This window comes from Thunnus thynnus, chromosome 13, assembly GCF_963924715.1.
Source record: "Thunnus thynnus chromosome 13, fThuThy2.1, whole genome shotgun sequence".
In the NCBI taxonomy this organism is placed as follows: Eukaryota; Metazoa; Chordata; class Actinopteri; order Scombriformes; family Scombridae; genus Thunnus; species Thunnus thynnus.
In genome coordinates this window covers 13,034,343-13,060,912 of record NC_089529.1, presented here as the reverse complement: position 1 = coordinate 13,060,912, position 26,570 = coordinate 13,034,343, and the positions used below count along the sequence as shown (strand labels likewise).

The window sequence follows — 26,570 nt, the reverse complement described above, 5'->3', positions numbered from 1 at the left end:
GTTTGATGTCATGATTTTTAAGGGGTCAAATTAAGGCAAAGTCTCATGAAAAACACAGCAACCGACAGGACAAAGGAAAAAGGGAAATTAAATCACTCACTGCAGTTAATTTGCAAACAAAGACACAAAAACCTTTAATTTAAATAGGAGAAAAAAAAAAAAATCACATAAAAAACTGTACAGAACATTGAACATCGACTTAAAGTTCTTAAATAAAAGACCCCCCCTTCCAAAATAACTAAAATAATAAAACAATAACAAAGTGGGATGGTGTATGATACATCTGTGCAAAAGAAGTATTAATTGATTCTTCCTAAACTGCACATTTCAATGTGAAGAGTGGCTCTCCACTCAGCTCTCCCCTCCGATGGGTAAACACAAGAGTCCCTCCCCTAAACCTCAACATAGTGTCTTTAATGTAAAAGAACCCAAAAAATCCAATAATAATAAAATAGATTTATATTTTAAATATATATTTATATACGAAACATGCTGTACATAATTTCAGAGATTAAGAAATCCCTTTTTATTGACACCCAGGTCTGTCCATTAACTTGTGCTTTCCTCACTCCCAGCAAAGAATAAAATAAAATTAAAAAATAAACATTACTCCCTGTTGCTTTGGATACAAGATGAATGAGGAGAAAAGAAAAACAGAAAACAGCACTGATCAGAAAGTCTCTGTTTTTCCTGAGTCGAGGGAGTTACTAACGTGTTTGGAGAGGGATACTGACGCACTTTTCACCTGTCGTAGCTTCTTCACAGCCGAGACTGACAGAAATCTCTGGGCTGCTGAGCAGATTTGTAAAAAAAAAAGAAAAGAAAAGAAAAAAAAAAAATACAAAGCTGGCTTTGTACTGTATGTTTGTGTCCCTTGTTCAGATGTCATAAGGAGCTGAAAGCGGGGAGAAAAAACAACGCTGCAAAGAGAGTGATTCAAGGAATATGTGGCTTTACCAGCATGCAGAACGTTTTAACCCAGAGAGAATAAAAAAGTGTAAAGGAGGCGTTTTTTTTTATAACGTCAGTGGGACCCTGTACTCATAACCCTGACAGCTTTACAACTTATTTTCAATCCCCCCTTTCAGTTTTCTCCCTTTGAACAAAAAAAAAAAAAAAAAAAGTCCTGCTGAAGACGGCAAGTCAATTTCTTTCCCGTTAAAGACACTGAGAACGCTGGCCGCATTTCAAGTTTCCTACGGGGGGGGGGGGGGGGACACCACTTCTGAGAAATTATTTGGTGAGAAAACTAGCAATAAGAAGAAGTCTTCTGGTGGAACAATAACCGCTATGGCACAAGGTTATTTCAGAATCAAAAAAAAGAAAAAGACCTGGGGACCAAATTTGGTCGGACTGCCAGCGATTCATGTTCTATTTCAAACCTTTAAAAACTCAATCAGTGTTTTTTTTTTTAAATTTGCTTTTCACAGTGGTGGAACACAAAGAGTGCAAGAGTGGGAAAGAAACCAACTTAAAGTGACTTCTCAAGAGAACTTCCAGTTATATAACATGCTTAAAAAAAAAAAAGAAAAAAAAAAAAAAAGACAGCCATTGGTGAGATGATACAACTGTGATGACACCAAACAAATTGAGAGGGGAGGGGGGAAGGGGGAGGGGTACAGTTGACAGAAGGCAGATTGCCAATTTGATATATCAGCACATCATATAAACAAACCCCGTTAAAGATATCTGTAAGACAATATTCATCAAATAAATATTCCACCTTTTGCTTTCAGTATTTATTCAGCTTTGTTTCTTTCCAACTAAAACGCTGGATTAACTGTTGCAGGAACAGCAGTAGTAGTGGGTATATTAGTAGCAGGAGATGCAGAAGCAGTAGTATAGTAACGGGAGGGGCCATACTGCAGGCAAAGAAAACAGAGCTCCCCGAACAAAGCAGCCTGGGTTCCTGCTATTGAGAAAGTCATGAGCTGACTGGATCTGATCTGAGAGGGCGTTATTGATCGGCCATCCGAAGAAAACAAGCTCCTTAAAACACTGAGGAACTCTTCAAGTAAAGAAAACAAAAACAAAACAAAAAAAAGGACATTCCTCTCACCAAAAAAAGAAAAGGCTTTAATTTTATAAACACTCCCAGTTTGTAGTTTTGTGATCAACACAATTTTTCACAGATTGGAATCACCCTCCGCTTGATCCTGATCCATGGGCGCCAGCTCTGTCCAAAGTCATCCCACAGTCAGATTCAGGACTCGCGCCCAGGCCTAAATGGACTGTAAACTAGCGGTAAAAGCACCACATGTTGGCTGGGATGGAAGGGAGTTTGTTTTTTTTCCCTGAAACTTGCCAGAAGACAGAACTGTCGAGTGTTGATGTTGTGAGGCACCTCTGTAGGAATTAGGCCAGAGGACGAAGATGACATCATGGTGGGATGTGTGTGTATGTGTGTGTTTTTTTTTCTCCTTGTTGAATATGTTTTATGTGCAGGGGGAGAGAAGTGGAAGGTGCTGAAATTGGTCAATATGTATTGATAAATTGTTTGACACACATCTGTAGGTCCGGTAAGGATGGTAAAAAGGGGAGAAAAAAAAACCCAAAACAAGGCTTATCATGGTATCCACAAATCCTTCACCTGCACATACAGCAACATACTGTAGGATCTGTTTTTTTTATTGGTTATGCAAAAAACAAAACAAAAAAAAAAACTGCTGCTGCAGATGTCAAGTGAGAGAAAGTCAGAGGCGATACTCTATTCTCCAATATAGAAAAATAAACAATCCTCAAGCAAAATATCCCTTATAATTGCACTGGCCTTTGCGGCCTGTCACTACTGTTACAACCAAACGGTTGTCCATAGAGACACTGAGTGCCTTTGTCAGGAAAAAAAAGTTAAGAATGAGTATGTCTGAGTCATGAAAAAAGCAGACTTTGGAATAAACCGGTTCATGATGTGACGTGCATCAGCTCAGCATGCGATCGGATGTTGAACTCCTTTGGCTGAGAAGGAGAAGAGTGATGTGATGCGGAACCGAGTCTATCCAGTATTGCAGAAAAATATAGGTAAGGTTGATTTTCCCGTTAGAGGATTTACAAATCGCGTTGCTTCGAGTTAACAAAAACAAGGTTTGATGGAATGAGTCCCGAAGGCTGGAATGAATCCGGTCTGGACGGGACAGGCTCCATCCAGACTCGACCGCGGTGTGCTTTCACTGCAGAGAATGTCACTCGGGGGGTGGGTGGGGGTGGGGGTGGGGGGTGGGGGTCTCCCGGTGCAGACTCAGCGCAGGTGCTCAAGTAAAGGCAGCTCTGTGGATTCCTCTCGGGGGGTGGGGGGGTCCCCTGAACTCAGCAGGGTCGGATCCAGCGTCTGAGTGGCTCCCAGAGGATCTTGTGTCAGACTGGTCTCTTGTAGGGGTGCAGGAGGAGTGGGCTGTAAAAAGATAAATCCCATAAAATAAGTACCGTCATTGCAAAGCATCATCAACAGCCTCATCATCAAGGACTGTGCAGACAAAGAAAGACCTTTACAGCATGTTGCTTAACTGTCAACAAAACAAAATGATGTAAAACAGAACACAACAAGGAGTATTATCCAAACAAAAGCAAATCAAGTAGACGGATATAAACGCAGGTAAAGTGAGGACTTTTGACTCGCTTCCTATTTGTGTTGCTGTCAGTGCTGAAACTAATCACCGACAGCTAAAATAAACTGTTAAACTTCTTCATCTGTCTTGCAGTTTGAGTCATGAGCAACTCAACTGATGTAAACAAAGCAAGCAATCTGAGTTCAGAGGTCAGTAGCGAACAAGAGATGAGATTCATAGCGCTGATTACTGTGTAGCAGTCATCCATTCTCTGGACTTGCTGTCATTTCCCTTTTCTGAATTCGTTGTAGCTGAACGTCGAGGGTTACGTGGAGGGTTATTCAGATCACCTGTTGCTCAGGTGTGGGAACTGACTCCCAAATAGTAATTGAAAGCAACTGGGTGTATTCACCACTTGGCCAATCAGGGTGTGATGAAGGCCTTTCTCTGGGGCTTAAGAGAAGTGAGGATTTGCACACCCAGGTCATTCTTATCCTTCCTCCACTTACTGCAGACCTCATTTTAGCAGATATTATCAGCTTGAAACTCTGGTCTGTTTAGGCCCTTTTGAGACTTCTTTGCTGTCTTCTGTATTTCTGATTGAGGGTGATTTTGAGCATTCTGGGGCCTCGCTTCAGGGAATATTTCAACTAGGTTACCTGCATTAGGGCAGATCTTAGTGCTATTTGTGCAAGAGTTTTTGCTTGTCTAACGCCTGCAGGCTTTACTTTATCTTATTTTTATAAAAGACCCCCTTTACACACTTCGTTTATTATTGAAGACATTTATTCATTATTATTGAAGAGGCATTTGTTTATTATTTAAGAGGCATTTTTTTCAGTGTGAAGGCACTTGTGAGGTTGTTTCAACAAGTACATTTTTTTTTATTGTCCAGCTCTAGCTTATACTTACAAATATTAGCAGAATATATAAAATTGTATCAATAACTCATAACAAAAGGGTGTCTTGATCCAATGAAAAAGGAGATGTGAACAATTTACAGGCCAAAATGTGAGCTAATCTTGAACTGATGATAATCCTAGAGGAAGTGTTATGCTACCTTCAAAATTAGTGTTTGTATTTCTTGGATTAACCGTTTCAATGTGTGCTCCCCCCCCAAAATTGATAATTTTGTTCTATGCGCTACCATAGACCTGCTACAATTTATTTAGGATTATCAGTACTTGCACCCCAAAGAATGAACTGAAGTTTTTTTTGGCAAGTCAACCTAACCTACTTCATCCAGCACCACCAACTTTAGACCATCTGTGCCGGCAAAGAATGATTTCCAAGAGAACCTGATTAAAGTGGGCAAAAAGTGAAGCCTCACCAGGCCAGCTGAATGTGCAAAAGGAGCCGAAACATGATCTTCACTGAAGCGTTAAACAAACCAACAGCTTCCTCACCTGTGTGCGTATGGTCTGTACTGTTCCTCCCTCCCCCTCCACTGCAGCTGGTCCGTTAAAGCCCTTCCTGCCTGAAAAACTCCACTTGCCAAAGTGGGTCTCATAGTGTAGGCTGCTGACCTGGCCGAGGCCAGCCCGCTGGCCCGCTCTGTGCCCCGAGTTCTCCAGGAGACTTGCCGGGCAGAAACGCTCTGGGCCTGGCAGAGCAGGCGGAGCCACAGAGCTGCTGAAGGAGAGCTGGGAGCTAGACAGCTGCTGACCCAGCAGCCCCTGGATGGAGGATGTGCGCTGTAGGGATGAGAGCAGCCCTGCCTCCATCCTGCCCTCTGATTGGCTGAGCAGAGCTAATGGGAGAGGTTGGGGGTGGTGAGGCCAGTTCTGGGTAGGACCTACAGGGTTGTCTGTGCCTGAAAAACACACAAAAAAAAACCCCATTTCAGTTATTTGATTCACATAAACACATTCAATTTCACAACACAGCCATGCACAGGTGAGGCAGGAGTTGCCTATAAAAAAATGACACCATCTCAATGTCTTACTAAACTTATTGACCATCAGAGAGCATTACTGAATGTCATCACAAATAAAACCAACAAAAGCACCGTTTAGCTGATTTATTGTTGTTGCTACTAGCAATCTATGATAATTCTGTTACTATATTAGTTTAAGACGACAGAGAACAGTAGGAAGTTGATCAGTCCATGATGTTAAAAATAATTTATAAAAACAATTAGGAATGACACCAGAGACCACCTTTGAAGCCCATTTATGACCACCTCTTATCATGTAACCAAAATTCCATATTTAGGTAACACAATTATAACCGAACCGTCTCCATGACAACTGAGCTGATAAGTGGCTGACCTGCCTGTACGACAACAGCAACATCTTAAATGACTAATAGCTTCTCTCATTCTATGTTTCATAATGTGACAGGAGCCACATACAGAAAAATAAACTTAATCACAGGGATTGTTTCTTATAGATCCAGAAAGGGAATTTACAGCTTCTGATATAGCTCAGTCACAAAGTGTTTCTTTCTCTGAAGTTAGCTGTCCCAACTGCTCTGATGTGTGTGTGGCTGTTAGTGGTTGAGCAGGCAGTGCTGAAGTCTGAGGGAAGCAGAGGATGTTTTTTTTGGTTTTACCCATGGAGGGCTGGACAGTGGTGATGTGCGGCTGGGGAAGGCTGGAGGCTGGTGTACTCTGAGTGGTGTGAACGGCAGGGTTGGTAGAGATGGAGGTGGAGCCGCCCCCGCAGTCCGAGTCCTCAATATTACCTCCGCTGTTACAACCGGCGCCGCAGCCCTTCTGTAACCTGCGACACATAAAGTACGTGTCACACTCACATCTCTGTTTGTGACCCTAAAAAGACTCGTCTGTCACATGAAGTTTAAACCACATACCTGTCCCAGCTGCTGATAAGCCAGGTGTAAATGTTGTGTGGGCTGACAGGTCCTCCCCACACAGACCGGAGCTGGCTGTGCCCCCCGGCGTATGAGGTGGTGAGGGGGGACACGTAGATGGGGTATCCGATAGGCTGGTCGCACGAGGAGTTTATCATATTCCTCAGGGCCTGTTTGGCGTTTTGAATGCTGCCGCGTTCTGGGTTGCGATTGCGCAGGAAGACCAGCTCCTGCTGTTGCCCCGCCCACAGCCCACGCACACACTCTCTGTTCACCTGCAGGGACACACACACACACACACACACACACACACACACACACACAGGTCAGGACCGTGCTGCAGGAAAGGAATAGTTAACATCTTTGCTTTTGATAATACACAACAGTGAGACAGGGAAGAAAGGAGAGGAGAGCAATAAAACAAACCAACAATTAACAATAAAACAAACCAGAGAAAAGATACAAGGTAGAAAAACAGGAAGTGCCGTGACCTTGATGACTCGGAAGCTGAGGAACCTCTTGTTAAGCATGATGATCTTGTACTCGTCGCTGCCGTCATCCATGATGTGCCGCAGCGCCAGCAGTGAAGGCATGTTTGCTAAAATAGCGCTGCGCCACACAGGATCACCCTCGTGTGATATCAACATCTTCTCCTCATTGGCAGTGATAGCGTCGTAAAGAACTGTAGGGTCTTCATACTCGTCCGGAGATGTGAAGTGATCCTGGAGGAAACACAGATTACAGGGTACGTCTCAGTTCAGTGACAAAAAACAGTCATTATTCAAACCTCAGGGCTATTTTTTTTTTGTCTTCTTGTTTACACTCTGCCGCTGTGAAAAATGCTACCTGATGCAATTTCAGGGACATCCGCACTCCTGGCGCCACGACACGATTCAACAGTTCCATATCTGCAAACACCCACTCGTCCCTTGGAGACGTGATGCGAAAGTCTCCCTTGAAGAGCGCGTGGAGGCCATAGAGGAACGGCTCCAAGCTGTCAAAAAGAGACATGTGCTATCAGCTCTTGCATCTTGCTAGCACATACACAGGTAGTGACAGGTTTTTGCCGCAGTTAGAGACCTTACCTTGCAGACATACTGTGAGAGGCCGTGCCCAGGGCTCTTCTGCCAAGGATACACAACCCGAAACAGAGACCGACAAGTGGAGAATCTCTTTCACTGGTCACGGGCTGCGACACAGAGACAGATGGAGAAGTTCAGATGAATGACAGGGTGTTGCGCATTTGTTTTTGTTCTACAAATACAAGTCAGATTGGACCAGTATTAAACTTCAAATTTGGATTCTCATTGCTCATAAGTTTATCTTTTACATAACTAACATAACAAAATTATTTTGTGTCAGTTCTTGTAGAATTTTCTTTAATTTTGTACATAATAAAGATAAACAAAGCCCTAAGAATGAAAGTGGTACCGGGTGTCATGTTAGTTTTTAGTAGGGCTGAAAAGGGTGACATATCAAGACAAAATGAGACGCTCCTGCCTCTTTAAGTAAAATATCATCAGCAGATGCAGAAAAATGTATCACAGATAAATACTTCAGAGACGATCACTTCTGTCTTTGACCTATCCCCTCATCTCTTTTCTGACATTTCTAATGTTCTAAATTCAGTTTCAAAAATGTTCATATTAATTTCTTGATTTGCAGAGTAATGTGTGTATACATGTCTTTTTTGGAGAAATGAGGCCAGGCTATGTTTGGTTACAGCTCATCCAAGGATCAGAATATGAATAGATAGTTGAAGGGAAAAAGACAACAAAGAATCTGAAGAGTCTGACCGTTTGACGCCTGCTGTTGCAATACTGAATCCAGTCCAGGTAAACCATGCAGAATGAGGAAGGGGTGATGCCTGAGGCCCTGTGGTCGTAGTCCTCATCGATGTTCAGATTGAAGGTGGGGTCGCCGTCTACGTAGTTAGGCCCCAGACAAGGTCGCAGAGCCTCCTGAATTGTCTCGTTGGTGAGCCACTCTTCTAACTTAGGAGACCGACTCACATAGTAGATGATGCTCTGTTCAAGGCAACAAACGCATGATCTAAATGATTCAACCATCAAGCTATTGGAGGTTTAAGTTCAAAAACAAAGTTCAACTGCGACTAGTCATACCCTGTCCTTAACTCAATCAGGCTACAGTTGTATGTAAAAGCAACATTAACAGGAAATAACACCAACAAAGATTTTTAACAAGGCAACGTGACATTTGTAGACTAAGTGCTGACATGCAGAGAAGTGAGCTTATGAAAAAGAAGGCATAGCAAAGTGTTAGCAAGAAGCAGGTATTTACCTTGACGTAGTAAGTGATGAGGATCTTACGAAGGTCGAATACTTGCAACATGGAGGCGGCATTGTTGTCGCTGATGCTGTAACCCTCTAGTACATACTTGGTGGCGGCCACCTCCCAGGCTAGCCAGCGCTGTCCGAAGGCTGCGTTGAACGACAACATGTGTGGAAGGTGACCGGGTTCACAGCAGCAGCAGCCTTCGTCCTCCTCCACTCCCTCTGTGATGGCCTCTACCTCCCTCTGCTGACAGTAGGTGCCTGGAGAGATGGAAGAAGACGAGGATCAGCTGCATGGATAAGACTTCTGTATATAAAGCATCAATCTGTGACACATTAAGCAGGTTAAATTAACAATTAACATACATTTACATTATTATGCATCAGGACTTAATACAAGACTATAAGAATAATCATCCACTGTTTAAGACAGTGTGTGGATACAAATAGAAATAACTTATTTTAAGATTACTCAGAAGTTATGATTTTAGATTATAAAGTGACAACCTCCCTAGAGAGTGACAAACAATATCTATCTTTCTTAGTCATCAACAACCTGAAAATAAACCTGGAGCTGTGTAACTGATCTTTTTTCAGAATAATGAAAATACAGCGCAAGAATGTGAATTAAAGGACATTTTATAATAAATAAAATGAATAGCAGCAATATTTTCAGCACAAATGCTGGCAGTTGCACTGACAATCTCAAGCTACTTCTTACATGAAGCTTCAAGATTCATTGATTATCATCATTTTACAACACAAGATTGTATAATGAAATGTAGTTTGTAGTCCCTTTATGCTACTCACTAAAAAACAGAAATGATATAAATGGATTATTAAGTTATAAGTCATAAAAATAAAACTATTTTCTATATTGTAGTGCAGAGGATGAATTGAGGCTGAGCTATAACGGGTTGATTTCTGTGAATAACTACTATTCTGTGAACACTTCACAGATACCCCAATCGATATGTTCAAACCAGCAGGTAACTGAGCTCATCCCACAAGCTCCAAACATTATCCTCCCTTGCCGCTGACCTCTGAACTCCAGACCCCTCAGCTGGAAAGTGACAAGTCCGTTGCCAATCTCGATGATGTGCACCAGAGCGTTGAGGTAGTCTGAGGCGAGGATGAAGCAGTCGCCTGTGGTGTAGTTGCCCCAGCGGCCGAGCAGCAGGTCTCCGCACAGGCTGTGCTGCAGGGAGCGCGTCAGGTGCTCGTAGAAAATCGAGTTCAGGTTGTTGTCGTCGGCACCTTTGAGAAAAGACGATACCGTCATCGTAGCTTCAGGACAAGATTAAATACGAGTTAAATAAAGATGGTGATCAGGTGGGGAGTGAACGTTGCGGCATACCTGGGTTGCGGTCTAACTGAGTGGCGAGTCTGGTGTTGGAATGATCGACCCGCTTGGTGCTGTAAATACGACAAACTATCATTAGGACTGAATGTAACGTATACCGTATATGGACTTTAAGATGTAGTTTTACATTTCACAAAGAATTTTTTTTTAATCAAAAACATACTTGTAGTCTCGCTCCCAGAATTTAACTGGTCTGGTATATGAGGTGACGAACACGGCGCTGCCTAGGACAGGATTAAGAGGGGTGGAGAATATGGCGGAAAAGATGGCCTGGACAAAAAGCACAGCAGAGTCTGAGGTGACATGAGTTAAGGACATTAACTGATTAATCTTTAATCGTTATAGCACTGTGTCAGATTTTTGAAGCTATAGTTTGAGGTGTTGCTGTATTATACTGTAAACTAGGCACTGATACGTAAGTATCGACACAAAATCAAACGAAGCGAAGGATACGTGGAACAGCGAAGGGCTGAGCGAAGGCGTGGAAGGCTGAGCCCCAGGTGATCTGCCAGGGGGCGATGTAAGTCAACACGAAACGCAGCTTGTACAGCAGGTCCCACATCTGAGAATTCAAAAGGACGAATGCATCAAAGAACACATCACCATCTGTATTCATACTATTACACTATACTGTCAATACAACTGAGATTAACATACACTGTGCACAAGTAGCATGAAATTAAATGAATTAATCTTATTTGTAATCAAAACTCTCGGGAGATGATAAGGTGTGTATTGTCCTAACCTTGCTAAAGAGAATGGACATGAAGTAGTAGTCGATGAGGAAGGTCTCGGAGAAGTGCGGGTAGTCGAAGTGGAAGAAGAGCGTGGTGAAGCACAGTGTCACGTACTGCTGCGACGGGGCACAGAAGGATGAACGCAGCAGCTTCATGCCTGCTACTGAGATGAAGAGAGCTCGGCTGCTGGAGGGGTCCAGAAGGAGACGTTGAGAGAAGAAATCAGTGACACATGTTGACATATACGGCTAATAACAGAGAGTAGAGAATGACATATGATCTCCAAAACCACACAGACTACTGTACAGACTGCGCCTTACCCTACGGGTTGAAGTGGGGGGGGGGAAAAAGTGAAACGCCTGAGTAACAATTTTTATGTATCTTGAGCTACTGAGCGCAACCTGTGGTTCAGCACATCTATTAATTTTATGTTCTCTGGTTTCAACACACAGCTAACAGTTCATATTCCCCCAGGGAGCGGAGATAAGGAACATTGTAATGGTATTGATGTGAAATACTTAGGAAAGGCTTACTAGATGTCCAGCTCTTTATGGTTCTGGCCCACAGCTCGAGCTTCCGTCGTCAGAGAGTTAAGCACTACGGCCGGGTAGATGAAATATTTCTCCACACACTGCAGCCATGCGTACAGCTTCTCAAACCACATTAACTGAGCGGCATCTGTGTGTGGGGGGGGGGGGGGGGACAGAGAGCAAAACGATCTTGCACACTTGTCGAGGAAATCCACATCCCGAAATTCAAGCTTTTACCCCTTGTGTTCCCCCTGAAGCTTTCTGCAGCTGTGAGATAAATCTGGCGGAAAATTATTTAAACTGAAAAAAAAAAGTTTTAAAGGATATTTATACAATGGGTGGTATGGTGCTCTATTTCTGACATCCCTAGCTGTTATCAAATACGGGGAATAGATCTTCTCAAGAAGACAAATAATGCCTGGAAGGAAGACGTGCAGAGGGAGGCAGGCTGCGGTATCACGTTGGTAGTGTGAAGCTATTTTACACTGACAGAGACCCCTTGAGATAAAACTAATAAAGCTCTATTGTAGCTCCTTTAGTCTTCATTCAGCTACGAAAGTATTTTTGTTTATTTGTTGATTCTTCGTTTATTAATGCTGTTCAAAATGTCAAGCTGGTTGTTCAAAAAAAATAATCAGTTTGGTGCTGTTGCCCTCCATAAAGCTCCCCTGGAGATGTGTGAGGTTAAATGTTTTTCATTTTAATCCACACAGATTTTTCCAGAAGGGAAACTATTCTGCTTCATGTAGTAGGTTTTCTTCTTATACTTTTCAGCTACTTCCAAGTGCTACGTTTCTGTGTATCTGAGCAAAGATAAAAGAGCGATTACACACACTCACCTCGGACCTCAAACTGACTGTACTCTCTGGAACGGAGCACAGGGTGAGCCAAGCAGAACCATGGCAGTTGTTTGCGGAGCTGAGGCAGGAGATAGTGTGTAATAAAACCTACAACTCCGGCCAGGATGTACAAGACGAAGCTAAGCGCAGGCTGTGGATCAAGAGAACAAAAAAAAAAAAAAGGAAAATAAGAATGAAAAATCTGTGGATATTTGTCACAAAAATCCTCTTGAGAAATATGTTAGAATAGGATCATAAACTCTGCTCCGACTAACTTGAAGGGCGATGAAAACTGTGCTGGCACTGATGGCAAACGTAATCACAGCCATGAGGGGACACATGACAAGGTCTGAATGAAGAATCTCTTTCTACAAAGAGAAGGCACAAGGATAAGTCTTTAAAATTAATGACAGTATGAAATTAAGCGTGAAACTGTCCCGCGCAGGTGAATGAGTGGTGATCTTTACCACAGAGTTACGAAGCTTCTCGGGAAGAGGGTCCTTGATCTCCACAGGGGGTTCTTCTGGTGTTCGGTTCTCCAGCTCTGGGAATAATTTAGACTTCACCAGTGACCTGATTTAAGTGGTAAAAAAAAAACATACGAAAAGGACCCATGAGATCTACAGCAAAAAAGTTGAGGTGTTAGACACAACTTCAAAGTTAGGAGGGAAAAAAATAAATGGAACAAACATTGGTTTGACACCAAAGGCTGGTGAATGTGAAATAATATACTGACCACAGGATGGTGGGATCGCTGCTTTGGCGGCTGAGGTGGTAGGATAAGGCCAGGAGTAGGCCGCAAAACACAGAGAACAGTACTGGCACATGGGCATCCCCCCACGGTGCCTACAGTAAAGAAGACCGAATTAAGTTCCGAACCAGAAATACCACACCACGACTACTTTCATGTTCAGTCAGTGTCTCTTGCGCCACTTACGTTGATAGCACCGAGGCAAAATCCATACAGCAGAGCAGCCACTAACACGCTGCGTATGAGGCTGAACAGAGATGAGAGGGGGCTGGTAGTGGCTGAAGAGAAAGACACATAAATCAGCAGGAAGCTTAACACAAGTTTCTAAACTGACAGTCTTAAGATGCTGTAACACGTCTCTAATTTCCTGACAAGGCGTTACGTCATCCTCCTGTGTTGCTATTTTCTTACCAGTTCCACCAAAAATGTGCATGTCGATCTGCTCCAGCAGACACATCACAAAGGTATTGACCTGAGGTAGCAACCCAAACAGGAAAATGACCGGGAAACACAAGGCAAACACTGTGGAAATAAAGCACACACACACACAAACATTTAATTAATACTCCAATATCAAACGTAAACATTGTTAATGTGTTTTAATCTTAGTGGGAATGGTGATCTGGACACCAAGTACAAAGCTTAAGTAAAGAATCATGTACGAAGACTAACCAACGAGCATATCCCTGACACAGAGCAGGAAGTGTGCGGAGAAGAAGGTGACACCATAGAGGGAGAATGGTTGCAGGCTGCCATAGCGCCCAGACAGGTCAAAGACCCAGATCATCATACAGCACAGGCAGAAGTAAACCGGCCGACTGTACACAATGATCCAGTTATGACCCTGTTAGATGACAGACAAAAAGACACTCAAACTAGAGCAAACTCGAATAAAGGTGAAGTGGCTGATTTTACTTTGTACTCTGAATACATCTCAGCACATGAAGGTGAACACAGTACTCACGTGCATCGGAGAGGCTGCGTCTGGCTGTACGCTCTGAAACAAAGAGGCAGGGAATTTAAGCTTGAGACATGCGATACACAAAATAATTTGATGTTTTTCCTTGTTTTTTGTTTTGTATGCCTTATATGAAATTTGTTTTACACAATCAGATGCAATTCTGGTAGAACAGAAAAATTGATCGGCTGTCTTGCAGCTTGAGCATTTTTGTGTTCTGATTTCCCACATGGCTGCTGTCTAGAGATCAGTGGTGAGCCAAATTTAATATTACTGGAATACGGATTTAACACAGAGTGGCTAAATCTACAGTCTTGACTGAGACTGTGCTGTGATAGAAATAAAACTGAACTTTGCAGCAGAACAGACAGACCATACTGGCTGCATCTTCCCAGCCTATTTGTGGGCCTATTTCCTCCCTTTTTTTCCCCTTCCTGCTTTCTGTTCAAAGTAGACTTGAATGAAGAAACGCAGCTGTTGTCTTTTTTGTCAATGTTTTTCAGGATGCAGCCACCTTGAGTGAATAAAACTTCACAAAAAACTGGATTCAATGTTTAATAAAATCCAGAGGGAAGGTACCTTCAGTAAGGAGTACTGGCAGCTAGCAATGACCAGGCAGAACTGGAAGACCCAGATGTCCCTGAAAAAGCCCTGGAGCAGCAGTAGGAACCCCAGGAAGGCCACCAGACTGGCCAGCACCACAGCAAACACATTTTCTCCAACACGGCGGTTCCTGGTAACAGAGCGCAGAGAAATCAATATTTGGACAACTTGTACGTACAAGCAGGAGTTGTGACATCACAACTAGTTTTGAAGCCAATCGTGGTCCAGTATGCAACTTATACAAATGTGATATGGAAACTTGGAGGCATGTTTTGGCCAGCAGTTAAGCTTAATTAACAAAACAAAACAACAACAACAAAAAACAAAACAAAACAGTTGCATATCCATACATTTGTTTGTTTTTCACTGAGCAAGAAGGACTAGATGTAATTCTAAGAATTTTGAAATCATACAGAACAGAAAGAACCAAAAGGGCAAAATGGGATTAATTGATGACTCAAATGCACTCGGGTACATTATTCATTACATATTAGCGATAAGTGATAACCACAAAATGCTTTCCTTTATTTTGGAGAACAAGGGATTAAAAGGTTTCATCTTTCCATGACTCCAACACTCTGGCTTACCTGTCCAATAAGGCCAGAAGAGCCAATCGATCATATCGAACCCTCAGCCACTTCCCGGGAAGCACCCAAAAGCGATAGTACTGTTTGGGTTTAGCCTTCTCCTCAATCATCAGTGTGTTTTCCTGGGACTCTTGTAGAGACTCATGATCCAGATCAAACTAGAGACAAGAGAGAGATGAGAAATACATGATGAGTTAAGAAGGAGAAACAACAAGAATGACATGTGATAGTTTCCTCTGAGATAGAGAGAGTCCTGGCTTCTTCACATGACATGCTACCTAGAACCATCTGCAGCATGAAACATCAAAGACTGCTAACCTCAGGCATTTCCAGAGGCACCCTGCGCACCTGCATGCCCTGTAAGACCACAGGTCTGGGCTGGAGCATGGACAGGACTGGTGCCCCTTCCTGGACCTCAGTGGAGGTGAAGCTTGAGGACTGGGACTGTCTCTCCCTTTCCCTGCAAGTGTGAAATTTCATGACAGAAGATGAAGAAATACAACAACAATGGCGGACGGCTTCATGCGAGTGTTGTTCTCTTTATTGTCTACCAATATTAATATTATCAATATTTTCCTTATTAATGATGTATTATTTTACCCACCCACAACCAATCTGCAATTAATCAGAATGTTAATTTTTATGACCCAGCCCACTCGATCCGTGGATTAACCGCGATCACTACAACCTTGTAATAAAAGCTTTATAACTTACTGAACTGGGTCCTCATAACCGCCTCCAGCAGGTCCAAATGTGTAAGACCTCTTCACTCCTGTTACACAACAGAAAGAAAACTGAAATTGAATACTTTTCAACAAGATATAATCTGCAATAATCTGTAGTCATCTGTAGTTCCAGGTGACCGCATTTTATCTGCTAATCATCGTGAGTCACTTGTTGACTTCTTCCTTATACAGATGCTATACACATATAAACTTTACTTATCTATCCCTTGTAAAAGCTTATTTTTAAAGCACATACACTATCAAAAAATTTCAACGACCCTGTTTTGATGTCATCTTTAGATATCACCAGCTCTTCCCCCCTGCTTCCAAACTTAAAGGTAAGCTAAGATAAACTCCTCCTCTTCATATTTAACTAACAGACATGAGGGTCATATCGATCTTCTCATCTAACTCTCAGCGAGAAAGCCAATAAGTATATTCCCCTAAATGTCGAACTACTCCTTTAAAGCCACTGACTCACCACTCTCGTCATAGAAATAGTGCACCGCCCCCTCTGATGTGTCGTCAAAGGTGGAGGCCTCGTGGATGCCACTGCGGGGCAGTAGGAGCGAGGAGGCGAACTGTAAGGCTGAGGGAAGGGTGCGGGTACGTGAGTGGGAGGAGGTCCGAGCCCGCTGGAGGTCCTGGAGGCTACAGGAACAAAAATCACACAACAATCACACATCAGCTTTAAAATGTCAATGTAGTAGTTTTCACTTAATTAACTCTTTATTATTAATTTCCCCAAAAGCTGCTTAATATATTAATTGTATGGTAACATCCCCCCAAAATATTTACCCTAAAAAGACAGACAATACTACAGTAAACTACTTTGACTATGGCACACTTGGTAGAGAGTTTGGCAGAAAAAAAAAGGTATGTTTGCTTAGTGGACTGACCTGGGAGGGGATCCCATGGTGGACGGGGGCGGTGTAGGGTTGCTCCCAGCATTGTGTCTCCTGCGGATGGCCTGGGTCCTCTTAACGTTGCTGACTGAGTCGTGCTTGCCTCCATCCTCTGAAGCCATGGCTGGAGAAGGGTTATCAGTTACATCAATGCAACGGTTTACATTACAGTCACAGTATATATGATACAAGGCACCATTTGTATCGCAAACAGGTAACAATACCTAACATTATTCTAAACAATACTGGATTTTACTTTTGCCTTTGTAATATCTGCATTTAGAATGTGACACTGACCAAAAAAAAACTGGAACTGGATTATTAATTTATTCTCATACATTGAGCAATTTAATGTCCCAAACGGCATAAAGCTGAACTACTAATCTTACTGTGTTTCCTCCCCCCCCTGAGAAGCAATAATATGGTTTAATGACACATTAATGTTGATGGTCAACTGTGGTGTAAAAGAATAAGATATGTTAGTGATCAGCTCAATCACAGATTTTAATTAATACATTCATGGTTAACGACGCTGTCCTAAAGGCTTAATATTATATTGCATTTCTTCTGACATCAGCATAGGGAAGTTTTAAATTAAGTGCGAGCTGCATCTCCACTATAATACACTGCGGGAGACCATGATACCAATATAGTGTTTCCCCTACCATTGCCATAGATCATCACTGTACGATGTGTTGCATTTAAAAACTTGCATCAGATGGATTAATCAACAACAACAACAGTGAAGACCCTGCAAGTTGAGCATTTAACATATTTGTGCTTCCGTGCTTATATAATGGAGATATGACCATCTGTAGTGTGTTTTTATGGTGTTTTCATGTGAAATATGCGCCCCTACCAGGAAGCCCTTGAAATGTTTTGAAACCTAGGTAAATCAACTGCAATGACCACAATTGTGCAATCTGCCAATGAGCAATTAGCTTTTTAAGGGAGGATAGTTCATGTAAAAAGTGTTGTATTCTTTATTTGGATCCTCATTAGTAGTTGCCAAGGCAACAGCTACTCTTCCTGGATTCCAGCGTAGTGTGTATGTGCCTCCCTGTATTGTAAACTGTTGATATGTCATTTTAAATACATTTTATGTGTTGTAAATAGATTGTCAGTATTTATTTACCTAATTTATGTGCACTCATTTCATTTCACCTCAGTGTAGAAAGATACACTGATACGAACAAGCGCCTTACTGCAGGCGTCTATGACGACACTGTTGACACCACGTATCTGTGACACGCCTGTAGTATCACTAGTAGTAACACTACCTGCCCCCTGAAAAAAATCCTTGGGGAAACACTGCAACATATATACTTTGACCACACAATTTAAAAATAGTCCAGTTTTGGCAAAGAGTAATTTGATTTGTCTAATGTTTGTATTCTAACAGCTTTCATTTAATTTGATTTATTGATTTGTTGTTACATTTTGATTCTGGTTTGAAATTTGAGAAAACAAGTCTTGAGTGTTGTTTAATCTTGTGTCTATCTGCTAAATACATCCTGGATCATGACAAATCTAATCATGGCCCTATTTCACCCTTTATTGACTTTAGTTTCTCACTGCTTTCTGGCCTTGAAAGAAAACTACAATGATAACTTTGCACTGGCTGTGTGCTTATTTACAAACGTAATTTACTGAAGATTTTGTTGATTTCTTATAGAGCACTTCTTTATCTTTGCATGTACATAAGCACATATTAGATCAGCTGACAAAGTTCTTCTGACTGTCCTCTGATCCAGGCTGAAGTCAAGAGCTGATCAAGTCTCCGTAATCTGATGCCCAACACTGTGAAACAAATTTTCATGACATTTTACAATCTTTTAATACACTGTAAATTTATTTTTGTCTCCTTTGTTTCATTTTCTGCTTTTCCCAATGACATATTTTCCTTATCACTCATTTTTAAGTTAGGGCAATTGCATATTTGAGTAATGAAACTCATATACCAACTCTTTAAGCACATGTTGTTGTACTGACTTCGAGGCAACACTCACAAGAGCTCATAGTTCATGAATTTCATTCTTAAACACAACTTCCTTCGTGACGCTTTCCTTTGATCACTGCTTTCTAGAGGCACAAAAGCCTGTGTGGTTTAATCATATCAAAGGCAATGTTACCCAGAGCGATGCAAACTCGGGGTAGAGTCTTCCAGGAGCTTGGTAGAGGTGGTGAGGCATGACTAATATGTGAAGTAGCTACGCAGTTCCTTTTCCTTATCTTGAAATCAGCTTTTCATTTATTCAAGTTTGTAAACTACAATGTTAGCACTAAATTAGGTTAGTCAGTGAGATGTTTACTTTCACATCTGTGACTCAGATCAACCTTGGAAGCAGTGTGACAGTAAATCACCGTAAATAAAATATATTTGTTCTGAATCAATGTCTGTGTAAGTCAGTGTTTATACCTGGAATAAATGTTTACTTTCTTTATATGCAACCGCTTGATGTGTGCCCAATTTCTATTTTTAAAAATCCTTCACAGTTTGAAACTTGAGCTTGTTCTTTAAAATTTGTCTTCTACTGTAATACCACGTAACTTTGCCAGTTTTCACTAGTTATGTGAATCTTTCTTCATTTTTCCACGATCCTGATGACATTCTGTAAGGTTACAATGGAAACTTGCGGTGCGATTCACTAAGTGCTCAACTAAAAGCTTAAGTGGGTATGGTTGACCCTTTTTGGATACTCATAATACAGTAACAGACGTGTTTTCTTTAGTATTTAATTGTTGTAGACAAAATTAAACACCAGCTAATATTATATTATGGTCAATAAATTATTTCAAGTTAACAGTGTCAGCCAGAATCTGTGGATGCCTCGCAACTTGGCTTCATACCTTCTGGCAAATTAGAAAGCTTCAAAAAGCACTAAACTCAATGCCAAAGCCAGAAAAAAAAAAAAAAAAAAAACACATCTCCAACGGAGCATTGCCCCAGGACTCCTCAGGCAGATTACTTTCCTTAATTAGCTGAATACTCCAAAACATTTTGAAAAGAAAAACAAACATATTGCAACTGTTCCACCCCCAGGATTCAGCCTTCACATGCACCAAAAACTAGAGGGGCGTATCCTGAAAACACAGATCCTGGACCATTATTGTGTTAAACCAACTCACCTCCTCCCACAGCTCCCTCTTCAGCCAACTCTGCTGCCCTCCAGCCCATCTGGTTACCAGTCCAAGAGCCCCCAAGAGAATCCAGCCGATGATGATGAGTTCCCGGAAAGCTATCAGTATGAATAGTGCGAGCCTCCAGATCAGACTTCGAGATGGTGAGAGTGCGAGGTGCAGGGGTGGAAGTTGAGGGCATTGTAAGCAGAGTAGAAGGCAGAGCTGCCGTGTTGCTCTGGCCTCCACCTGCCCCATCCATACTTAGCACTCTTGCGTGAGTCTTAGCACTAGCTGTGCTAGAAGAGCGCTGAGCAGCACGAGAATGCGAGGGGCCAGCAGTTTCAGGTAAATCCCCTTCCCTTGGAGTGGGCAGTTGAGCAGCAGAGGGGAGTGGGGATGTAATGCCAGTGTTGGCGAGGTCTGGGGAGTAGCAGGAGGTAGAGGAACTTGAGTCGTCATCGTCGTCGTCGTCATCGTCTGAGCTGTATCGGCGCTGAGAACCCAGGCTAGAGCCAGCGCTCATGTCGCTGCCGTCGTCCTCGTCGCTGGAATCCTCAAACAGACTTTCGCTGTAAGTCTTGGCGCCGAGTCGGTTGCGCACCGGTATGTAATCTCTGTGTTGTCTATGATTGTGGTGACGCCTGTAAGAGCCACAGTCAAAACTACTGCTTCCTGCTCCAGCTCGCCTCCGCGGGGCTTTCCTTCGGCCTGGCCTGTGCCCCACACTACTGCCACTGGCCCGCAGCAGCTTTAAGTCTTTAGGGCGCACAACCTGCTGGGCTTGCAGAGCAGGCTGCTCAGACAGTAGGAAGGGGGTTGAAGATATGGGCAAAGCAGGCTCAGAACACACTAGACCCAGGGCCAGCCCTGAGGGCACTGAATTGGCCTGCCGAGGTGGGGGTAAAGGAGGAACAGGGACATTTCTGTCTAAATCACAAACCTCTGAGTGGCCACTACTTGAAGGGGAAGAGTTCTGGAAAGGAGGGGGCTGTGCAATATCACAGGGTACGGGAGGCAAATCCTCTCCTTCAACAAGTGTCCTGTCTAGCCCCTGGCTGAGGGAGAACTCTTTGGAAGGGGAGCGCAGTAGCACACTGTCTGACAGGTTGTCTGTATCACTGCCACCTTGTCCTGCTGGATCCTCTGTGGGCTCATGGATGTTAGAACCCATCGCTGGTGCTGAGGCAGATGCCTGTCCATCTGCAGGCCGTGGATGGCTGAATGAAGGACTTTCCAGCTGAGTGGAGTCTGTTTTTTCACTGCGGTAGCTGCTAACCGTGCTCAGCGTCTCACGGTCTGTGGTGCCCCCACCCGCACTGAAACAGCTGTCCGTGGATCCAGCAGCTAGTGCTACCCCGCTGCGGCTGCCTGGGTGCTCAGTCCCAGGTGCAAATGCCACAGGGTCGAGGCCCAATCCCAGGAGATTTTCACTCAGCTCCTCGCTTAAGCTGCTCTTTATAAGGGGGCTAAGGGGAGTATCCCCCAGGCTCTCAGACTCAGCAGAGGGGCCAAGTGGAGAATAAGCCCCCAACCCATTGTCCTCAGGACTTTGTTGAGACAGTTGTTCTGGTAACTCTTCCACTTCATGCAACTGCTCTTTCTCTCCTCCATCTTCCTGGCTGGAGGGTGAAGGGGGTATAGACAAGCAGTCTCCAGGTTCTCCAAATCCAGCAGACATTACAGATACTCCCATGTGACCTGGGAAATCGCCTCCTAGAGCAGCAATGCAGGACTGGCCCACACCTGGAGCCCCTGTACAATAAAACAGATGAGAATTAGATTGAAACGCACTTTGGTGCACTGGATGTTATACAGAGGCTGTGAATCCTGTTTCTCAAGACCAGAGTGTGTTTTTTTAAAATTCTTTTAATATACATTTGGATGCATGCACTACCCTTGGTCCTGATGGACAGGATTAAGAACCATGCTTACAATAGAATGTGTGCAGTAATCATATGCTTGTAGCCAAGGCTCCTGAGTGTGACTTGTTTTCAACAGGATTAGACAGTGTTCAGAGTATATGATGATGCTTGTTCCTGGTCTCTGAATAATGGCAGACTTACTAATGGTGTCCTGGGAACTCTGGCGTAGGATATCACGATGAGCTGAAGTAACAATCACATTATTGCTTCCTTGTTCCCGCATTAGCTCCTTGATATCTGAAGTGAAAGAAAATAAAGTGGCTCAAAAAGCAGCAGTGCATACATAACAGACTACACTCACTATGACCAGGCTCATGAATAATTTCAGCAAGGACAGAGTACAGAAAGACAATGTACAGACTTACCCTTAGTTCCCCCTGTATCCTCGAGCTGGGGCAAGAACTCCTGGAGTATAAGGACAATAAAAACACACACAAAAGACACAGTTAGTGCATTAAAATGATTGAACTATTGCAATATACTATATGGTAGACAACAACATCAGGATCTAATGAAAACTTTTGCCCAGCAGACTTGAAAGAGAATGCAAAAAACTATTCTAAATGACTGTTTTTTGACAAAGTTCAAAATTAAACATTTTAAAACACTGAACATGTAGAATTGCTGAGACGATGGAGGGAGAAAAACAAGAAGGCTGCAAGCTACTATAAATTATAGTGCCCTCACCGACACCTGGTTCAGTCCAAACAGAGAGTGCTGGGAGCTACAGCGCACCGGGGGTGTTGAGTTGACCTTCCGAAACACGGTCATCTCTACACCAACATGACTATCCCTGAGAGGAAGGTACACATACAAACAAATTAAAAATAAGTCAGCATCTCACAGCGTTATGATTTCATAACTTTTCTCCAAAGTCTGTCAGAAAAAAAACAACAACTTCCTCTTACCTGTGCTGATTCCCATCATGGGCACCCGAACCGTCATCTCCTTCTTCTGTCCTTGGGGCTTCAGCTGTGAGTGAGGCCTGCTTCTTCTCTACAATCTCCCCAAGGTCAAACATAGCGTGAAGTCGGTAGTTCACCACTTTAATGGCTGTGAAAAAGACAGCCACCACGGCAGAGTACATGCCTGCGACCACCAAGCTAGGAGGAAGAGCCTAAAAGAGAGTGAAACGACAGTGACGGCAACTGAGTTGTATGGAAATCAGACAGTACAGTCCAATTCAAGGAATAAGTACCAGGAATTATTTGATATTGGTTAACACATTGTAAATCCTCCCCCCAAAAAAAGACGTCAACAATATATTAAACACAGTGCTATGTATATACATCTCATAATGAAAGAAGCTTCCCGTTGCTCATTTCAACAGGGAAGCCTATAGACAAGTAGAATTTCTTACCAGAGACAACAGTAAATTAGGCAGTCGATATGTTTAGACATTCAAACATTTAATCTATGTGCTTATACATTGTAAAAGGTAACTTCTGTGTTTAAAATGGTCTTATTTATGAATATATGGCCATCCTTACAGTTTCCCCATATTGCTTTAACCACTAATTTGCAATTGAATGAGAAAACAAATATTAAAAGTTTATTACACACACTGTGAGTTGTGAATGTTCTCACGACTCACTCACCTATGATCAGTGCAACCGTACATTTTCATGCATTCACTTTCTTTTTCACTTCAAAATAATGACTGGGTTAAGCACGAGATTTGTTTAAAACCTGTTTAGTTGTCTGACCACTTGCGTTGCTGCCACTCATATCTAAGTGATAAGGATAACTAAATGTTAAGATAGCTCATATGAATGATGGTGACATAAAAAAACAAGATCAAAATGTTTCCTTTAAATGGTGCCTTATTTTGTGATTGCTACAATATTAGAGCATGCCTTTATTTTTAAAATGTTTTAGTCTATAATACAGTTGACATTGTTAGAGATCAAATTATGAGGTAATGCTATAGTGTCTCCTTCACCATGTGTCAATTGTGTATTGTGTAAATTTCCTTGTGCAGCTGTCATGTCTGCGAAACCCCCCCAGTTATGATAGAATGTAAAAAAAAAAAAAAAGTTTTTAATTATACATGCCAGAATTTAGTAGCTCCATCTAATCCAGTTTGAATAAACTGGCAGTTAGCCTACTGCAAAAATGTGCTTACCATGTACAGCAGAAAGGGGAAGGCCAGGAGGAATATCCAAAGGTAGAGGTGGAAGCAGTTGGAGAACGTGCTCTGATGGGGGTCCACATACCACCCTCCTGTGAGTGAAGCCCACACACCCTGCCGTAATATCTGAAGAGCTTGGGAACCCATCTCCACCTTCAGGTTCAACCCAATGCCGAAATGCTTCCTCCGAGGCTGTAGCTCAAAAGACTGTGCAGTTCGAGCCACAGTGTCTTGTATCTATGATGGCACTTCCATTGGGGATGGCAGGTTAACCAAGACTGTTTCATCAAGGACAATAGTTCTGTGTCTTGGATATGTATACTTCAGTTGAGGTCAAGAGTCCTTGCATATTCTTGTGCCAGTATGTGCTCCCTCCCTGCACAGACGATGCCACACTCTAGCCTAATCCTTGTTGGGTAATCAGGTGAGTGACTTTTTGGCACATTGGTAACCCACTGAACGTATGAAAAAACATTCATCTGTAAGAAAGATCAAAACTGGTTTGTTTCCTTATACAAAGCTACATTTGAACATCCCATTCAGTGGGAAAAATTATGCTATGCAATAACCAATTAATGAAATTACAGTAAAAATTGCATACGGGTCTTTCTAGTTTGACTTCCTTAAATTCAATATGATGATTATGAAACTATATAGTTTCCTCATTACTTGTAGCTGCTCTTTATCACAAGATAAATCAGACTGTTTTAATGTTGAGTCACCAATAAACTTGATAATTTGACATGGATCACTCATAATAACATTTGCATTAGGTCACAGTAATAATTTGGGACTAGCTTCTAAAAATGTACACTTTCAGCTGATTTCTTTTTTACTTAAAGCAGAACTGACACGCACTACAATGATTAAATAAAATGAGTGTAACGTTTGTCAGTAGGTGTTTTCTTACAAACAATGTTGATAATACATTTCCGATTTCAAACAGGATGACAGAGCTTTAAACTCCCTATTTTCATGTCCAGGCCAGTGTTGTCCCAGCTATAGATTAAGTTTTCTGATTGGCATTAGCAAGCTAACAGACAATTTAGCCTCGCTAACGAATATCGCCATGTATTTGTTATGATCGGTAAAAGCTGATCAGCCACCATTAACGCCTTCAATCACCTCGGTGTGTATGAAAACATAATCGATAGCTGCTATAAAGTCCAGCACACTGGCTGACAAACGTTAACGTGATTAGATTGATTAACGCTGGTTACCGGCTCCTGCTAGGCCGCATATCAGCACTTCAGCCCGGGTGATGTCTCTGTCGATAGCTGGGTGAGTGTTCAGCCTACAACAACAAGTTAGCCCAACCGCTGCTCGTCATTAGTTCATGTTAGCTTCGTTTAGCTTGATACATTTGATAATTGTGCTCACAGTGAAATGTTTTCCACATTTTGGATCCCAGCACAGCTTACAATTAGCTTTAGCTGTCCAGCTTGCCTCATATCCTCCTTCCGCATCCAGTCCTTGCAAAAAAATCTCAGAGCTTTTCCTTCACAGGATGCTAGCGAGCGAGCTGTAAAAAAACTGTAGCTGTAGCCTGACTTTTCGTTTGGCGTTGGCTAACTTATCGTTGTTTCCTGAAAGTCCCTCATCTTCTTTGGCATTAAAGGTTGTCAGGCATGCAGTGGGAGCGGAGGTCCTCTCTCATGATGAACGGCAGCTGTGTCTTGGGATAAACTGTATTAGAAATGTTTCAACCATCAAGCTAGCTAGCTGGGTAGCTAGCAGTAGCTAACAACTAGTTGACACACACGCACGCACGCACGCACAGAGCGATCAACGGAGAGAGAGAGATTCCCATGGCGCTGATTGGTCGTGTGCACTGACGTCACGGGGAGGGGATTTTTCTCTTTTATTTCAAAATTAAAAATATATATATATTTTCATATAGAAATGCGATTTAAATAAAAGCACAGACAGCAAAGCACTAAAGCAAGACAATAAATAAATAAATACAAAAAAATAAAGAATAAATAAATAAATAAATGCATACATACTACACATGACTACATATTCATATAATTGCACCAGCAGGGGCCAGTTTTATGAAGATATGTGACCCTGACATATGTATCATTCAGCAGCAGCAACAACAAAAACCAATGAGCTTTACTTTTTTTTTGTAAAATTCTGATATGAAGCTCCTGTGTCTTTATCTTTGTATTTACCTATAAGTGAAGGTTACTGACTTCACATGAGCCCCAAAGAAGTTTGAGGTCTGAGTATATTTTTCTTGTTTCTGTTGTGTCCACTGTGACCTACTGTTGGATTTCTGGTTATTTATTTGCTCCTTTTATGTTGCCTTCTTTAATGGTTGCTTTGCACCCTGCGCTGTCACATTATTTAATCAGCCATTCCTCTGTTCCTTGGACAAGTCATGGGAGGTTTTAGGAATCACAAAAACTAATGGAACCACCATGAGATAAGATGTCCACATGAGTCAGATGAAAGCCCATGAACACCTTGACCAAGAACACCTTTGACAGTTCAACACACAAGGGAAGGAATGAAAATAAAATTAGAGTATTTACCTACGTGTTGTTGCTGTGCAGTGCTTGTTGTCACTGAAAAAAGCAAACTTCTGAGGGTAAGCACAACATTTCTCATGTCTTGCGTAAAAGCAAGTCCAAATTTCCTCTCCAAGCTTTGGAAACTTTCCGGCCTGCTGTATGTAACATATATTCGAAAATAGATGTCCAACCATTCATCTTACATTTGTTTAAAGCATTACAGTAACTGG

At 42.3% G+C, this 26,570-nt stretch overlaps 1 protein-coding gene across 3 annotated transcripts; it reads right to left on the bottom strand.

The window, feature by feature from the left end:
* Positions 1–540: 540 nt before the first annotated feature.
* LOC137195578 (pecanex-like protein 3) lies at positions 541–25,613 on the bottom strand. 3 transcript variants are annotated; one of them, XM_067608059.1, is made up of 37 exons: positions 25,243–25,613; positions 25,042–25,115; positions 23,816–24,300; positions 22,599–22,807; positions 22,378–22,483; positions 22,056–22,095; positions 21,832–21,927; positions 19,775–21,520; positions 16,640–16,769; positions 16,222–16,391; positions 15,730–15,787; positions 15,334–15,475; positions 15,016–15,173; positions 14,405–14,558; positions 13,832–13,864; positions 13,540–13,711; positions 13,279–13,389; positions 13,054–13,145; positions 12,853–12,962; positions 12,584–12,689; positions 12,392–12,484; positions 12,117–12,267; positions 11,281–11,425; positions 10,756–10,933; positions 10,464–10,572; positions 10,174–10,303; positions 10,005–10,063; positions 9,689–9,904; positions 8,655–8,908; positions 8,150–8,380; positions 7,439–7,542; positions 7,200–7,347; positions 6,845–7,075; positions 6,354–6,628; positions 6,096–6,265; positions 4,949–5,355; positions 541–3,388 (listed from the first exon to the last, which is right to left on the bottom strand). In XM_067608059.1, exons 3-37 carry the CDS (start codon positions 23,966–23,968, stop codon positions 3,236–3,238), a joined length of 6,840 nt encoding a protein of 2,279 aa, XP_067464160.1. In that variant the 5' UTR covers positions 23,969–24,300; positions 25,042–25,115; positions 25,243–25,613; the 3' UTR covers positions 541–3,235. The 3 variants fall into 3 exon arrangements, with proteins under 3 accessions (XP_067464160.1, XP_067464163.1, XP_067464162.1); XM_067608062.1 differs by having other exon boundaries at positions 15,364–15,475; positions 25,042–25,613; XM_067608061.1 differs by lacking the exon at positions 25,042–25,115 and having other exon boundaries at positions 25,202–25,613.
* Between the last annotated feature and the right edge of the window lie 957 nt (positions 25,614–26,570).

Bases quoted from the DNA above. Each gene is read 5' to 3' on its own strand.
- LOC137195578 (XM_067608061.1), bottom strand. From the start codon at position 23,968: ATGGGTTCCCAAGCTCTTCAGATATTACGGCAGGGTGTGTGGGCTTCA. The intron at 22,808-23,815 runs GTAAGCACATTT...ACTCTCTTTTAG, and splicing joins TCCCCTTTCTGCTGTACATG to GCTCTTCCTCCTAGCTTGGT. The intron at 13,712-13,831 runs GTGAGTACTGTG...GTCATCTAACAG, and splicing joins ACGCAGCCTCTCCGATGCAC to GGTCATAACTGGATCATTGT.